The sequence below is a fragment of the Salvelinus fontinalis genome, chromosome 18 (genome assembly GCF_029448725.1).
Source record: "Salvelinus fontinalis isolate EN_2023a chromosome 18, ASM2944872v1, whole genome shotgun sequence".
NCBI classification, from domain to species: Eukaryota; Metazoa; Chordata; class Actinopteri; order Salmoniformes; family Salmonidae; genus Salvelinus; species Salvelinus fontinalis.
In genome coordinates this window covers 737,457-755,602 of record NC_074682.1, presented here as the reverse complement: position 1 = coordinate 755,602, position 18,146 = coordinate 737,457, and the positions used below count along the sequence as shown (strand labels likewise).

The following is an 18,146-nucleotide window of genomic DNA, read 5'->3' as shown; positions in this document are numbered from 1 at the left end:
GTAAGCAGTGTCCGTATACTCATAGCAATAACAGTGCCCTTTTAACTGACTCCAGATCAGGGGCCAAAAATTCTGAAATCTGACTCCATGTCAGGGAAATTGCTGTAGAATGGGCTCTGTTCCACTTAGAGACAAAATTTCAACTCCTATAGAAACTATAGACTGTTTTCTATCCAATAATAATAATAATATGCATATTGTACGATCAAGGATTTTGTGGGAAGCCGTTTCAAAAATTACACGATTAGCATAAATAGTCACAACAGCGCCCCCATCCTCAACAGGTTAACAGTAAAACCTTGAAATCAGCCCTTGCCTTAAAAGGAAGACAGTGTAGGGAAGCTAGCACTGGAGTAATATGATCAAATTTCTTGGTTCTAGTCAGGATTCTAGCAGCCGTATTTAGCACTAACTGAAGTTTATTTAGTGCTTTATCCGGGTAGCCGGAAAGTAGAGCATTGCAGTAGTCTAACCTAAAAGTAACAAAAGCATGGATTAATTTTTCTGCATCATTTTTGGACAGAAAGTTTCTGATTTTTGCAATGTTACGTAGATGGAAAAAAGCTGTCCTTAAAACAGTCTTGATATGATCGTCAAAAGAGAGATCAGGGTCCAGAGTAACGCCGAGGTTCTTCACAGTTTTATTTGAGACGACTTTACAACCATCAAGATTAATTGTCAGATTTAACCTGTTTGGCGTGCAAGCCCGACGTCGGTACACTTATGACAACAGCCAGCTCAAAGTGCAGGGCGCGAAATTCAAAATATATATTTTTAAAATATTTAACTTTCACACATTAACAAGTCCAAGACACCAGATGAAAGGTACACATCTTGTGAATCAAGCCAACATGTCCGATTTTTAAAACGTTTTACAGGGAAGACACAATATGTAAATCTATTAGCTAACCACGTTAGCAAAAGACACCACTATTTTTACTCCATCAGTTTTTTACTACATCAGTAGCTATCACAAATTCGACCAAATAAAGATATAAATAGCCACTAACCAAGAAACAACTTCATCAGATGACAGTCTGATAACATATTTATTGTATAGCATATGTTTTGTTAGAAAAATTTGCATATTTCAGGTATAAATCATAGTTTACATTGCAGCTACAGAAATTGCACCGAAAGCAGACAGAAAAATTACAGACACCAACGCCAAATAACTAAATACTCATCATAAAACATTTCTGAAAAATACATAGTGTACAGCAATTGAAAGACAGGCATCTTGTGATTCCAGACAATATTTCCGATTTATCAAGTGTTTTACAGCGAAAACACAATATAGCGTTATATTAGCTTAGCACAATAGCAAACATAACAACAGCATTGATTCAAGGCAAAAATAGCTATAATGTATAAACCACCAAAATATATTAATTGTTTCACTAACCTTCTCAGAATTATTCAGATGACAGTCCTGTAACATCATATTACACAATGCATATAGAGTTTGTTCGAAAATGTGCATATTTAGCGGCACAAATCGTGCTTAGACAATGAGAATAGTGTCCATAACGTCTGTCCGGCGCCATCTTGTAAAGGCACCTTTTCTTATCGAATACTATTCATAAACTTGACAAAAAAAATACAGGTTGGACAGCAATTGAAAGACAAATTAGTTCTTAATGCATTCGCTGAATTACATTTTTAAAATTAACCTTACTGCGCAATACAGGCTGCGATAACGCAAGGCTACACTGCAGGAAATGGCGTCTTATGCATTTGACATTTTTCAACAAAACAATGAATTATCAGCATAAATAGTTCTTACTTTTAGATGAACTCCCATCAGAATCTTGGGAAATGTGTCCTTTGTCCAAAAGAATCGTTGCTAGGTTGGAGAACGTCGTCTTCAACGTTGCAATTAGCAGTAAACAATAGCCATGTGGGCCAGAGATACCCAACTTCCTAAAACGTCACGAAAATAAATACCCGAAAATCGCAATATACTGACATAAACTGATATAATTCGGTTTCAAATAACAACATTACGATGTCTTCAACACCTATATCGAATAAAAACAGAGCCGGATATATCTAGGAGCTAATACGGGAGCTTCTAAAATGACATGCCAAGACCCTTCCTGCGTCAGAGCGAAGAGTGGAAAGATGGGACACTTCGGTTCCAAGCAATTTATAACCTTTGGGACCTACGTAGAAACTCCATTTCAACTCTCCCTATTCGCTGACACCCAGTGGAAGGCATATGCAGTGCATCTCAACCAATAGAGGACAGGCAAATTAATACACAGGTCTCAGAAAAGCCAGCAAAATTCTGCATTCTGACATACACATAGGAAAATTGCTCTAAGTCCAGTTCTGCTTCACCCACAGATATAATTCAAACGGTTTTAGAAACTAGAGAGTGTTTTCTATCCAATAGTAATAATAATATGCATATTGTACGAGCAAGAATTGAGTACGAGGCCTTTTTGAAATGGGCACCTTTTATCTGGCTACTCAATACTGCCCCTTGAGCCCAAAGAGGTTAACAGATGATCTCTTTGTTTCTTTAGGCCTAGAACAAGCATCTCTGTTTTGTCCAGGTTTAAAAGTAGAAAGTTGTCAGCCATCCACTTCCTTATGTCTGAAACACAGGCTTCTAGCGAGGGCAATTTTGGGGCTTCACCATGTTTCATTGAAATGTACAGCTGTGTGTCATCCGCATAGCAGTGAAAGTTAACATTATGTTTTCGAATGACATCCCCAAGAGGTAAAATATATAGTGAAAACAAAAGTGGTCCTAAATTGGAACCTTGAGGAACACCGAAATGTACAGTTGATTTGTCAGAGGACTAACCATTCACAGAGACAAACTGATATCTTTCCGACAGATAAGATCTAAACCAGGCCAGAGCTTGTCCGTGTAGACCAATTTGGGTTTCCAGTCTCTCCAAATGAATGTGGTGATCGATGGTATCAAAGGCAGCAATAAGGTCTGGTAGCACGAGGACAGATGCAGAGCCTTGGTCTGACGCCATTAAAAGGTCATTTACCACCTTCACAAGTGCAGTCTCAGTGCTATGATGGGGTCTAAAACCAGACTGAAGCATTTCGTATACATTGTTTGTCTTCAGGAAGGCAGTGAGTTGCTGCGCAACAGCTTTTTCTAACATTTTTGAGAGGAATGGAAGATTCGATATAGGCCGATAGTTTTTTATATTTTCTGGGTCAAGGTTTGGCTTTTTCAAGAGAGGCTTTATTACTGCCACTTTTAGTGAGTTTGGTACACATCCGGTGGATAGAGAGCCGTTTATTATGTTCAACATAGGATGGCCAAGCACATGAAGCAACTCTTTCAGTAGTTTAGTTGAAATAGGATCCAGTATGCAGCTTGAAGGTTTAGAGGCCATGATTATTTTCATCATTGTGTCAAGAGATATAGTATTAAAACACTTAAGTGTCTCTCTTGATCCTAGGTCCTGGCAGAGTTGTGCAGACTCAGGAGAGCTAAGCTTTGGAGGAATACGCAGATTTAAAGAGGAGTCCGTAATTTACTTTCTAATGATCATGATCTTTTCCTCAAAGAAGTTCATGAATTTATTACTGCTGAAGTGAAAGCCATCCTCACTTGGGGAATGCTGCTTTTTAGTTAGCTTTGCAACAGTATCAAAAATAAATTTTGGATTGTTCTTATTTTCCTCAATTAAGTTGGAAAAGTAGGATGATCGAGCAGCAGTGAGGGCTCTTCGATACTGCACGGTACTGTCTTTCCAAGCTAGTCGAAAGACTTCCAGTTTGGTGTGGCGCCATTTCCGTTCCAATTTTCTGGAAGCTTGCTTCAGAGCTCGGGTATTTTCTGTATACCAGGGAGCTAGTTTATTATGACAAATGTTTTTAGTTTTTAGAGGTGCAACTGCGTATTGTGGGTATTGTGCAAGGTTAAATTGAGTTCCTCAGTTAGGTGGCTAATTTTTGTCCTCTGACGTCCTTGGGTTGGCAGAAGGAGTCTGGAAGGGCATCAAGGAATCTTTGTGTTGTCTGAGAATTTATAGCACGACTTTTCATGCTCCTTGGTTGGGGTCTGAGCAGATTATTTGTTGCGATTGCAAACGTAATAAAATGGTGGTCCGATAGTCCAGGATTATGAGGAAAAACATTAAGATCTACAACATTTATTCCATGGGACAAAACTAGGTCCAGAGTATGACTGTGCAAGTGAGTAGGTCCAGAGACATGTTGGACAAAACCCACTGAGTCGATGATGGCTCCAAAAGCCTTTTGGAGTGGGTCTGTGGACTTTTCCATATGAATATTAAAATCACCAAAAATTAGAATATTATCTGCTATGACTACAAGGTTGATAGGAATTCAGGGAACTCAGTGAGGAACGCTGTATATGGCCCAGGAGGCCTGTAAACAGTAGCTATAAAAAGTGATTGAGTAGGCTGCATAGATTTCATGACTAGAAGCTCAAAAGACGAAAACGCAGTCATTTTTCTATTGTAAATGTTAGCAACACCTCAGCCTTTGCGGGATGCCCAGGGGATATGGTCACTAGTGTAACCAGGAGGAGAGGCCTCATGTAACACAGTAAATTCATCAGGCTTAAGCCATGTTTCAGTCAGGCTAATCACATCAAGATTATGATCAGTGATTAGTTCATTGACTATAACTGCCTTTGAAGTGAGGGATCTTACATTAAGTAGCCCTATGTTGAGATGTGAGGTATCACGATCTCTTTCAATAATGGCAGGAATGGAGGAGGTCTTTATCCTAGTGAGATTGCTAAGGCGAACACCGCCATGTTTAGTTTTGCCCAACCTAGGTCGAGGCACAGACTCAATGGGGATAGCTGAGCTGACTACACTGACTATGCTAGTGGCAGACTCCACTAAGCTGGCAGGTTGGCTAACAGCCTGCTGCCTGGCCTGCACCCTATTTCATTGTGGAGCTAGAGGAGTTAGAGCCCTGTCTATGTTGGTAGATAAGATGAGAGCACCCCTCCAGCTAGGATGGAGTCCGTCACTCCTCAGCAGGTCAGGCTTGGTCCTGTTTGTGGGTGAGTCCCAGAAAGAGCGCCAATTATCTACAAATTCTATCTTTTGGGAGGGGCAGAAAACAGTTTTCAACCAGTGATTGAGTTGTGAGACTCTGCTGTAGAGCTCATCACTCCCCCTAACTGGGAGAGGGCCAGAGACAATTACTCGATGCCGACACATCTTTCTAGCTGATTTACACGCTGAAGCTATGTTGCGCTTGGTGACCTCTGACTGTTTCATCCTAACATCGTTGGTGCCGACGTGGATAACAATATCTCTATACTCTCTACACTCGCCAGTTTTAGCTTTAGCCAGCACCATCTTCAGATTAGCCTTAACGTCGGTAGCCCTGCCCCCTGGTAAACAGTGTATTATCGCTATGAGTGATGACCACATGAGTGATGGTTGCTTATAGTGGGCCTCTGTACGCCTGTGTAGATATTCCATTACAAATCTGCCGTTTCCAGATACAATAGTCATTTACAACATTAACAATGTCTACACTGCATTTTTGATCAATTTGATGTTATTTTAAATGGACAAGAAATGTGCTTTTCTTACAAAAACAAGTACGTTTCTAAGTGACCCCAAACTTTTGAACGGTGGTGTATGTACAATAGGTTGACTCACTTTGTCTCTCCCTCTCCTTACCTACCCCTCGTTTCCCTTTGTGTAAGCAAACGGTCATGCTTTTGTTAGTCCACTAGGGACCTGTTTTCATTGTATCACATTAGTAATCGATAACCTATACCATGTGTGTTTATGTTTAATTGAATAGAGCATCAATTAAACATAGTTAGTTGATAAAATAAATAACAGTCATCAGATGAATGATTGTAATGTCATGACAGTAGGATAGTCTCGAATGGAGCTCATCCAGTTTATTCTCCAGTGATTGCACGTTGGATAATAGAACGGATGGTAGAGGCGGTTACCCACTCGCCGACGAATTCTCACAAAGCACCCTGATCTCCTCCCCCTGTATTTTCTTATTTTCTTCATGTGAATGACGGGGATTTGGGCCTTGTCTGGGGGCAAAATTATATCCTTTGCGTCCAACTCATTAAGTGGTAACAATTCATCACATTTCTGGTACTTCAACAAAAACAAACTGGGTACCAATGTTTGGGATGGTACATGTTTTAATAGATTTCAAAGCTGCAAAGGTGTACATATAGTGAAATGTAAATACCACAGTAAAATCAAATGCACTTGTGAACCTAGAACAATAATTGTATATGCAGTCACAATGTCAGCAGTCTGTAGCACTGACCTGGGAGCCACAACAACACACACTGCATTACACTTTATTACAGTATGTTAGTTGCCATGTCCTGTAATGGGCTGAGTTATTCAATGACAACATCTAAACATAGCAATGGCCACCCCTAGTAAAGCGATAACAAATGCCCTCCTCATACACCTCCCTTCAACACAACATCAGCCTTACCCCCTCCAATATTCAAGGCAAACCCCTGTGGGTTCATGTCAATTAAACATTCGATAGAGAACTGCCACTGTATTGGTGCAGTGGAACTCAGTGCTCTTATATAATAGCGGCAGCTTTGGCTTAATGGTGTCTGACAATGAGGCTGGAGTTTGGTCGGCCTGTCTATGGCAGGAAGCAGCACAGAGTGGTCCTCTGGCGGCAGGCCAGCACTGAGGAGCAGCTAAACCACCAGCCTGGAGGCAGAATTAAGGGAATTACTTGATGTGTGATTTTTGGCAGCATTTTCTCTCTGACGGAATAAAATACAAAGGAAAAGGGGATGAGCTGAGTACAAGAGCTCAGGTGCCTCTCCAATCGCTGTGGTTGAGTGAGGGGGGGTGAAGAAGGAAAAACATAGTCATTTTATTCAAAGCTAATTATCATATGCTTTTTAACAGACATTTTACAGTTGAAGTCGGAAGTTTACATACACCTTAGCCAAATACATTTAAACTCAGTTTTTCACAATTCCTGACATTTAATCTTAGTAAACATTCCCTGTCTTAGGTCAGTTAGGATCACCACTTTATTTTAAGAATGTGAAATGTCAGAATAATAGTACAGAGAATGATTTATTTCAGCTTTTATTTCTTTCATCACATTCCCAGTGGGTCAGAAGTTTACATACACTCAATTAGTATTTGGTAGCATTGCTTTTAAATTGTTTAACTTGGGTCAAACGTTTCAGGTAGATTTCCACAACCTTTCCACAATAAGTTGGGTGTATTTTGGCCCATTCCTCCTGACAGAGCTGGTGTAACTGAGTCAGGTTTGTAGCCCTCCTTAATCGCACACGCTTTTTCAGTTCTGCCCACAAATTTTCTATGGGATTGAGATCAGGGCTTTGTGATGGCCACTCCAATACCTTGACTTTGTTGTCCTTTAGCCATTTTGCCACAGCTTTGAAAGTATTCTTGGGGTCATTGTCCATTTGGAAGACCCATTTGCGCCCAAGCTTTAACTTCCTGACTGATGTCTTGAGATGTTGCTTCAATATATCCACATAATTTCCCTCCCTCATGATGCCATCTATTTTGTGAAGTGCACCAATCCCTCCTGCAGCAAAGCACCCCCACAGCATGATGCTGCCACCCCCGTGCTTCACGGTTGGGATGGTGTTCTTTGGCTTGCAAGCCTCACCCTTTTTCCTCCAAACATAACGATGGCCATTATGGCCAGACAGTTCTATTTTTGTTTCGTCAGACGAGAGGACATTTCGCCAAAAATTACAATCTTTGTCCTCATGTGCAATCGCAAACCGTAGTCTGGCTTTTTTATGTCAGTTTTCGAGCAGCGGCTTCTTCCTTGCTGAGCGGCCTTTCAGGTTATGTCGATATAGATCTCGTTTTACTGTGGAAATAGATACTTTTATACCCGTTTCCTCCAGCATCTTCACAAGGTCCTTTGCTGTTGTTCTGGGATTGTTTTGCACTTTTCGCACCAGAGTACATTCATCTCTAGGAGACAGAACGCGTCTCCTTCCTGAGCGGTATGATGGCTGTGTGGTCCCATGGTGTTAATACTTGCGTACTATTGTTTGTACAGATGAACGTGGTACCGTCAGGCGTTTGGAAATTGCTCCCAAGGATGAACCAGATTTGTGGAGGTCTAGAATTTTTTTCAGAGGGCTTGGCTCATTTCTTTTGATTTTCCCATGATGTCAAGCACAGAGGCACTGAGTTTGAAGGTAGGCCTTGAAATACATCCACAGGTACACCTCCGATTGACTAAAATTATGTCAATTAGCCTATCAGAAGCTTCTAAAGCCATGACATAATTTCTGGAATTTTCCAAGCTGTTTAAAGGCACAGTCAACTTAGTGTGTGTAAACTTCTGTCCCACTGGAATTGTGATACAGTGAATTTTAGTGAAATAATCTGTCTGTAAACAATTGTTGGAAAAATGACTTGTGTCATGCACAAAGTAGATGTCATAACCACTTTGAAGTTTGTGGAATTGTGAAATTAATGTAGGAGAGTATAACACATTAGATCTGGTAAAAGATAATACAAAAAATATCTCTGGGACCCACAGGATGACAAATAAGAGCAAGATTACTGAATGTAAGTACATTATTTACCTTCAGAGGTGAATGTATCAAACCAGTTGCCGTGATAACAGTTTTTTGTTGTTGTGTACTCTCCTCAAACAATAGCATGTTATGTTTTCACTGTAATAGCTACTGTAAATTGGACAGTGCAGTTAGCTTAACAATAATTGAAGCTTCCTGCCCATATAAGACATGTTTTCTGTCCTGGGAAATGTTCTTGTTACTTACAAGGTCATGCTAATCACATTAGCGCACATTAGCTCAACCGTCCTGGTGGAGGGACACCGATCCCGTAGAGGTTATTATTTTCAAATGGTGGTAAGAATATGCATATCCTTCCTTCAGGTCCTGAGCTACAGGCAGTTAGATTTGGGTATGTCATTTTAGGCAAAAATTGAAAAAAAGGTCTGATCCGTAAGAGGTCTTTAATAAACACCAAGCAAATTCTTACTGAAACAGTACTGTAAAATAAATGGTAACAATTTGTAAAATAAAGGGTAACACTGGTGGTTACTCATACTTATCTTTTATTTACAAAGTATTAACTAAGAATTCAACAAAAGTTGTTTCACTGAATCTCAAAGAAACCAAAATGTAATTCCTATACAATTATTAGGTAATTACTGCTTTAACTATGTAATTCCTACATAACTACCTGGCAGAGAGCTGTAAAACCAAGCGTTATTAAATAAAGCCTAACTAGGATTGCTCTTTAGAGAAGCAAAGCTAACAGTTTCTCCCATTTCTTTTTCTTTCTCCTTTTTGCCAGTCTAAATTACAGTGGGATGTGCCTTGCCTCTGACGCCCAATTCAGTGACTTCCTAGATGGGATGGGCCCTGCACAGTTTGTTGGGCGACAGACATTAGCCACAACATCATTGGGTGAGAGTTACTAAACACTGTGCTTGAGATAGCTCTGGAGCCAAACGAGGTCCCTTAAATTTGATTTGATTTGATTTATTTATTTAACCTTTATTTAACTGGACAGATATATTGTGCAGTAATGGACAGAAGGGGCCACACCTCACCACATGCTCAAAATATATATTGTTTGTCTTAAAGTAAAAAGATTTCTGTGGTTTCATGAGTTAGGAAATGCATTAAAATTATGTAATGTGTATGAACCATACAGCCAACATTCAATAGTAGTAAAGTTTGTGAGTGTGAGTGACTATAGTCATAGATATGTTTATAATTATCCAGGTGATGTTGAAATAGGCCTGCTGGAGCGAAATGGTGGTTTGGAGGTGGAGATTGTGCAGGCCAGAGGACTCACACAGAAACCTGGATCCAAAGGACCTCCAGGTGAGCAAGGAGCTGCAACCATCATCTAATCCCTTTAGCTCTCTGGGAGATGATATCCAATCAGTACTCAAAACAAACCATATATTGCTACAGTGGGGGAAGAAACAAAACAATTTTTGAGACACTGTAAACCTTGTTCCTCATGGTAGATTTCAAGATGTCAAAGTCTAATCTTTAATCTTGTAATCTGAAATGGGGGATGAAAAGCGTATCTGTGTGATCTGATTGCTTTGAGGTATTATGCGTTCCCTAGAGACACACAATGCAATAATACCTGTCTTCTCTTGTTGCCAGCGGCTTACATTAAAGTGTACCTACTTGAAAAGGGGATCTGTGTTGCAAAAAAGAAGACAAAGTCAGTTAGGAAATCCCTGGACCCTCTGTATAACCAAGTGCTGGTGTTCTCGGAGAGTCCACAGGCGAAAGTCGTTCAGGTAAGTTAAAACAGACTTTAGTCACCATTCACTCCATATACGTAGATGTTCATCAGTTTCATGTTCATAAGGGCACGCATTTGAAAACGTTTAAAAATGTTTTTAAAGAGAAAATGATCATGAGCATCCAGGTCCAGGTAGTTTTCCCCTTTTCCATCTGTTTTCTTCCACTTGGTGCCCAATGAACATGGCCCTGGCAGTCTCTACGATAATTACAACGGCAGTGACTGCGGCAATCAAAGATATCTCTGAATATTTACTCCTGTTGACGAAAACCTCAAATGCAGGACACCGGGCTAATGTTAACTAGTGTTGTTTTCTAATTATGTAGACTAGCCTATGAAGATGTAAAGACAACATCATGTAAAGTATATCTATAAGTGTAGAGTCATCTACCATCTACCATTACCAGTGGAACAAATTCCTTGCCCCAAAGGTGCAATCAGATGATGGAAAGTGCTCATTTGTACGATTGCTCCAGGAAGCCTGATATACAAGTCCACCTTCTTCCTGTTTACTTCTCACACACACACCTGTGGCCGTACAGACACACAAAATCGGTTTCTATTAGTATGGGATCAGGCTGGCCCACTCGGCTATGAGAACAAGCACAATGGAAGGACTGAAGGCATGCTGAGTTCCTTCCACCGACATACATTAGTGACTGTGCCAAAGAAAGAATAAAGTATAGTGACTGCCCTATTTTCATATTTTGATAGCCTTATCCATTTGAGCCAGGCTCTATATATCCCAAGTTTAGTTTCTCTTTTGAAGCCACAAAGGGGCTCTGCATGGATATGGCTAACTAAAGTCATGCCCTAGCAGTTAGAACAGAACAGAGAGGTTAATAGCCTTTTAAAACAGTCACTGTTTACTCGACAGCTTGTGAATAATCCCAGCAATGATTTGGTGTCCTATCACTGCATAATTAGATCTTTGCACCTCCCTCCTTATCATTCTGTTCAGACACATTTCTGCCTCTAGGAGACTTGGCATGGGAACACAGGGATAAACTGCCTGGTTTTCTGGTATTAGAGAGGAAAGGGGATGTTGAACATTCATCTGAAATAACATTTTCAGAGGAGAACATTTACTCCTTTCTGTCATAACAAGCATTAAAAGGCTTAAACAGAACCCAGCCCCTCTGCAAAATGTCCTCTGGAAACCTGAGGTTGAGGAGGAACCATATTTGTAATGGATGCCGAGGCAGGGAAACAATCTTTCATTCCAAAGATTGAGAGAAATTAGTAGAGGTGATTTGTCTACTGCAAAGGATCCCAGAGGAAATCAATTATGGTCATTGATTATTTTGTCCTGCAGTAAATAGCATCTCTGTTTGTCTCACTGACATTCCCATTTTATTTCTCCAACAGGTGATTGTTTGGGGAAACTACGGACGCATGGATCGTAAATGTTTCATGGGTGTCGCCCGCATCTTATTGGAGGAGCTGGATTTGACGAGCATGGTGATTGGCTGGTACAAGCTTTTCCCCACCTCGTCCATGGTGGACCCCACAATGGCACCGTTGATCCGGCACTCTTCCCAACTGTCCTTGGAGAGCACCGTGGGCCCATCCTTTGAGCGCTCTTAAGAACTTTGCTTACTGGCTCTTTTTGAACACACCCTTCCCTTTGTGTGCCACCCAAAAGAAATGCACTACCCCTTCAGAGGGACATATACTGACCGTAGTGTACTGCTCTGAGATGGTTAGTGACACTGGCCGTGCACTGTTTTTCAGAAGAAAACAGCAGATAAAGGGGGCACCATAGGTCTAGAAAGACTTTGAGAATAGGATTTCCTTGTTCTTACTCTTGACTTGGGCTGTTTTCTTTTTACATGGCCCCAGATAATATGTCAATGCGTGTCATGGGAGCAAGAGAGAGGTTTGCAAACCTCCTCTGGGGAGGTTTCATTCCTGTGTTCTGGTGGCAGCCATTGGGTCTGAAGCTGAAGGTTGCAACACAGAGGGGAATGTGCAATATCATGGTTATAATGTAGCTGGTACAGAAGCAAACAAGCCAACACAAGTTCTAGACATCTACCACCAAGGGAAGCAGATTATCTCTACAATAAAATAAGCCAAGGTGAGAATTCAAATTTAAATTGAGCTTAAGTGTTGTTTGAATAGATTTAAGATTGTCTTTGAAGCTTGGCTAATATTCTAACAGTTTCAACTGTGCCAATTTACCAGTAAGTGTCTTGACTTTGTGGCTTGTGCCATTGTTCAAAAGGATAATTTTGGAACGGAAACATCTGATTACAGCTCGTGACAGAGGCACTGAAGCTTCAGTTAGAGCTGCCCTTTTTTAAATTACAATCATCATTATGACACTGTCAAAGCAGGTAGTGATTAACACAACTCCACAAGTGAAGCTGTGAGGAAAGCTTGAAATATATTTTTTCATCATCAACAAAGGTCTGAGAGGAAATATGACAGATAATATAATTAAATCAAATGAATTTACAGAAAATTGTAGAGCTGTAGGGTAATGAAAATAACATGTATTTTATTTGGCCACTTTATTATAGATGTTTTTTTTAATGAATGTTAGTCTTGAGTGAGCCAAAGTGTGTTTTTTGATTTATTTGATTCATGTTCAAAGGGCAGAGATGCAGAACTTGGTAGCATAGTAAGGTTGTAGCAATAGGTGGTAGCATCTGCATGACAGAATACCGTATTAGCTTATCACAAAATAATAATAGTAAGCATGAGATATTACAAGGGAATGTGAAACAGCACAAGTTGGTTAAAACTAAATTGTACATTGATTGAGGAGCTAAACGACAAAACACACAGTGCCAACGAACAGTTAAAAGTGGTTCAACGTAGAATGGTCGGGAAATAAACAGAAGATTATGGCCAATGTTCTGGTCAGAGGGGATAGGATGGACACCCACGGCTTTTAACCATTCACTGGAACATTGTGTATTGTCCTTAACATGTAGCAGTTAAATTCAGATTTATGAAGATTATTGCAATTCTGACTTATGTGCTACTGTCGAAAACAGAATATCTGTATTAAATATTAAGAAACAAGTGTATTTGGTCCGTTTAAGTACTATACAGAACACCTGAATCTAGCTTGAATGAGCCTACATGTTGTGCATAATGTATTAAGTCAACATTTTTATGAAATGTAAAAAAACATATATATAATATGGAGACAACATTTTGAAAATGCTGAATTAACTTGAAGACTAAATTCAAGTCTTAAGATGAACATTAAATTGTAGGCACAGCATCAAAGTGGTAAAGATTAGAGCTCACTAGAGCAGGTAGCACTGGTACAGGAATATGTTACTAAGACTTAATGTTTTGAAACATGTATTTTTCCAACCAATATCTTCATTTTGTAAAGCAATAAGTAGCAGCACCCATCCACAACAATCCATAACAAACCTCCATGTTTTGTCCCTCGAAGTGTGATGTATAAGGCTAAAACTATAATTAAGCTAATACAACCTGTAAGTAATTTATATGCAATCCAGTGTAGACAATAAGTTTAGCACCTGTGTAAAGTATGTATGTACTGTATGTATGTATGCATGCATTTGTCAGTTCAAACATATGCATACACTTATACACGCATGCACGCACGCACGCACACACACACGCACGCACGCACGCACGCACGCACGCACGCACGCACGCACGCACGCACGCACACACACACACACACACACACACACACACACACACACACACACACACACACACACACGCATATGTGTGTGAGTGTATAAGTGTATGCATGTGTTTGAACTGACAAATGCTACATCATTAGGGTGGTACAATAGGACAAGATTAAACAGAGTTGGTGATAGTATGAGAATCAGTTTCACTCACAGTCTGACCAGAAAACTCATTTACCACATTGTAACAAGTTTACAATCAAAAAAGAAAACATTTGGATTGAACCTTTACTAGCCTGAACATGTTATGTAGAATAGACATGAAAAGAAAGATGCCATATTATTAAAGAATATTGGAAAAACTAGTTAAGGATTTAAAACATTTGTAAAAAGTGCATTGTACTGTACGATTGTATTTTGTAAATTTCACACATGAAAAAAAATATTTTGATCAAATGTATAGATCAAATCAATCTACTTATCTTAACTGGAATGTTTTTGTATTTGTTATTTCTTTGTGCCAAAGTATTTTCTTTTTATATGTAAAACAAACCTTTTGGAAAAAATCTATGCTTTCAAAAATAACTGATATTATTTAGTACCATGTAAACTGAAAGATACACATGGCATTAAATAATCTATCTCCATTTTAAAACTGATGGAAGGTTTTAGTTTGAGGAATAACCTTTATCAATTAAAGACAATACCTCCCAGGCTTCTGTTCCTTATACCATTACTTTCAAAATCAATTTAGAGTAGCTATATGAAAAATCAATCAAATCAAATAATATTGACATTGCATGGTTGTCCTTCACCTACTTTAGTACTTCAGTGTACCATTTTGGATTTCCAAAATGAAAGGAACATGGTTTATTTTAAAAATTGACCAACTGTGATATAATAAAAAATAAATGTTATGATTGAATGAAACACATTGGTATTGTAGGAAATGTTTGAAGAATGCTCAAAATATTAACCATGTAATTACTTACAAGTGCAACCCGATTTCAAATTTAACTTGTGGTTGTTTCATATATCTCAGCCTTAGAGGTATGATATCGCCTATCCAACAGTTTAATTCATGGGTCTGATGCAGTGGTGTGTGACTTTGAGTTTGTTTTAATGAGATGTTTCAATATGGTTAAATGGTGGAGAATGTCAAAAACACCAAAATATGCTGTCATCAGAATCCCTATCCCTTTTCTTTTACTCGTATCTGTCATGCACATCTAAATTCATTACCATCAATTGTGATGCAAGTAGAGGCCTTAAAAACACAAGAATCATACCAGATGACTTAACAATCCTAAAATGTAATTCAAGGAGCAAAAAAAGTGTGAAAATGTGAACAGTTTTTTTTTCTTCTCCCATGTCTCAACTTATTTTGAATTCAATTTTGTCCAATGCTTATTTTTTCACAGTTTCTTTTGCCCCATGTTGGCGTCTCTGTTGCTATGCGGGTTTGGGTATTTAAAAGAGGAAAGCACTGTTTTATGTTCATAAAATACATGGGTGTGTTTCAACTAGACCCAGAGCATATCATTTTCTTGTGCAGAGGTGTGGGATGAAATGGGGAGCAAGCACGTCCTTTCTGATGCTGTTAAGCATGTGGATCCTTGGTTTATTCACAATAATTTATAACATGAATATTTGAAATTCTTTCAAACTAATTGTTGAGTAATGCACAATTTGGTGAATTATTATTCTATTCCAACTGTCAATAAAATCGTTTAGTCCTATTTGTAACAACATGTTGTGAACATTGCTGTGTGTATCTTTGACAGACAACATGAAATCAACAGATTATGGTAAGCAATAAAATCTATACCGATACAGTAATGTTAATTATTTATGAATGGATTATGTAAACAATGCAACCTAGCCTAAAGTCATATTTTCTGCATTTTCAGTGTCTTGGCCGTGGAATAAAGTTACCTACAGCATTTGTAGACTGTATAGGGCACTCCATGGCGGTCATAGACAGAGCACAGCCTGGTTGTTGGTTGTCCTTTGCAGAGTGCACATTACTCTGTGTCATGGTTTTAAAAAATGAATTCCATGTGGCTGCACATGTCATCCCAGTATTGTATCTCAGCCCCTCTTCAGGTGTGCCAACTTTTCTTTAAACAAAAAATATCCTTTTGTCAGCAAGACACATCAATTATTTCAGGCTACAAGAGTGTAAACCCAAAGACAATTGCTGAATGTCATTACACTTTTTGAGCTATTACATACAGTAAATCAAATGCCGCGAGTGCACAGTGCAGTTTGGATGCTGGAATTACTTTGGAGTAACTTACTTTTTGAATTGATTTGTTTGAATTGTTTGAATAGACCTCCGAAGGTCACGGTATAATTCGGCCTCTCGTCCTTTTTCGTGTGAATGTCAACACAACAGACTTCTGCTTGTGTCTGGCAGCCTCTGGGCTCTCCCTCTCTTTTATGATCTGCTTCAACTTCCTCTGATTAGATTAGTGTGTAGTACAGTAAGGTCACACTCATCCACACACCTGACTATACACACCTCATATAGAGTACCAGTCAAAAGTTTGGACACACCTACTCATTCAAGGGTTTTTCTTTATTTGTTCTATTTTCTATATTGTTGAATAATGGTGAAGAAATCAAAACTACGAAATAACACATATGAAATCATGTAGTAACCAAAAAAGTGTTTAACAAATCAAAATGTATTTCATATTTTAGATCTTCAAAGTAGCGTCCTCTTTATGACAGCTTTGCACACGCTTGGCATTCTCTCAACCAGCTTCACCTGGAATGCTTTTCAAACAGTCTTGAAGGAGTTCCCATATATGCTGAGCATTTGTTGGTTGCTTTTCCTTCACTCTGCGGTCCAACTCATCCCAAACCATCTAAATTGGGTTGAGATCAGGTGATTGTTGAGGCCAGGTCATCTGATGCAGCTCTCCGTCACTCATATTCTTGGTCAAATAGCCCTTGCACAGCCTGGAGGTGTGTTGGGTCATTGTCCTGTTGAAAAACAAATGACAGTCCCACTAAGCGCAAACCAGATGGGATGGCGTATCGCTGCAGAATGCTGTGGTAGCCATGCTGGTTAAGTGTGCCTGGAATTCAAAATAAATCACCGACAGTGTCACCAGCAAAGCATCCCCACACCATCACACCTCCTCCTCCATGCTGCACGGTGGGAACCAAACATAAGGAGATAATCCGTTCACCTACTCTGCATCTCACAAAGACATGCCGGTTGGAACCCAAACCCTAAAATTTGGACTCATCAGACCAAAGGACAGATTTCCACCGGTCTAATGTCCATTGCTCGTGTTTCTTGGCCTAAGAAGGTCTCTTCTTTTTGGTGTACTTTAGTAGTGGTTTCTTTGCAGCAATTTGACCATGAAGGCCTGATTCATGCAGTCTCCTCTGCACAGTTGATGTTGAGATGTGTCTGTTGCTTGAACTCTGTGAAGCATTTATTTGGGCTGCAATTTCTGAGGCTGGTAACTCTAACGAACTTATCCTCTGCAGCAGAGGTAAATCTGGGTCTTCCGTTCTTGTGGCAGTCCTCATGAGAGCCAGTTTCATCATAGTGCTTGATGATTTTTGCGACTGCACTTGACAAAATATTAGTTCTTGAAATTTTCCGGATTGACTGACCTTCATGCCTTAAAGTAATGATGGACTATCATTTGTCTTTGCTTATTTGAGCTGTCCTTGCCATAATATGGACAAATAGGGCTATCTTCAGTATACCACCCCTATCTTGTCACAACAAAACTGATTGCCTCAAACACATTTAGGAAAAACATTTCACAAGGCATACCTGTTAATTGAAATGCATTCCAGGTGACCTCATGAAGTTGGTTGAGAGAATGCCAAGAGTGTGCAAAGCTGTCATCAAGGCAAAGGGTGGCTATTGGAACAATCTCAAATATAAAATATACCAAAATACACTTTTTTGGTTACTACTTGATTCCATATGTGTTATTTCATAGTTTTGATGTCTTCACTATTATTCTACAATGTAGAAAATAGTAAAAATGAAGTTCAACCCTTGGAATGAGTAGGCATGTCCAAACTTTTGACTGGTACTGTATGTACATAGAGACATGCACCCACCCACGCACACACACACACACACACACACACACACACACACACACACACACACACACACACACACACACACACACACACACACACACACACACACACACACACACACACACACACACACACACACACACACACACACACA

General features: G+C 39.5%; 1 protein-coding gene across 2 annotated transcripts in view; it reads left to right on the top strand.

The window, feature by feature from the left end:
• Positions 1–15,660, top strand: part of rims4 (regulating synaptic membrane exocytosis 4) — a 50,468-nt gene extending 34,808 nt beyond the window's left edge. For both annotated transcript variants that reach the window (XM_055867806.1, XM_055867805.1), the window contains exons 3-6: positions 9,306–9,418; positions 9,740–9,841; positions 10,136–10,275; positions 11,649–15,660. In XM_055867806.1, coding sequence (XP_055723781.1) covers positions 9,306–9,418; positions 9,740–9,841; positions 10,136–10,275; positions 11,649–11,867 — 574 coding nt within the window. In that variant the 3' untranslated portion in view covers positions 11,868–15,660. The remainder of the gene's footprint in view (positions 1–9,305; positions 9,419–9,739; positions 9,842–10,135; positions 10,276–11,648) is intronic.
• Positions 15,661–18,146: the final 2,486 nt, after the last annotated feature.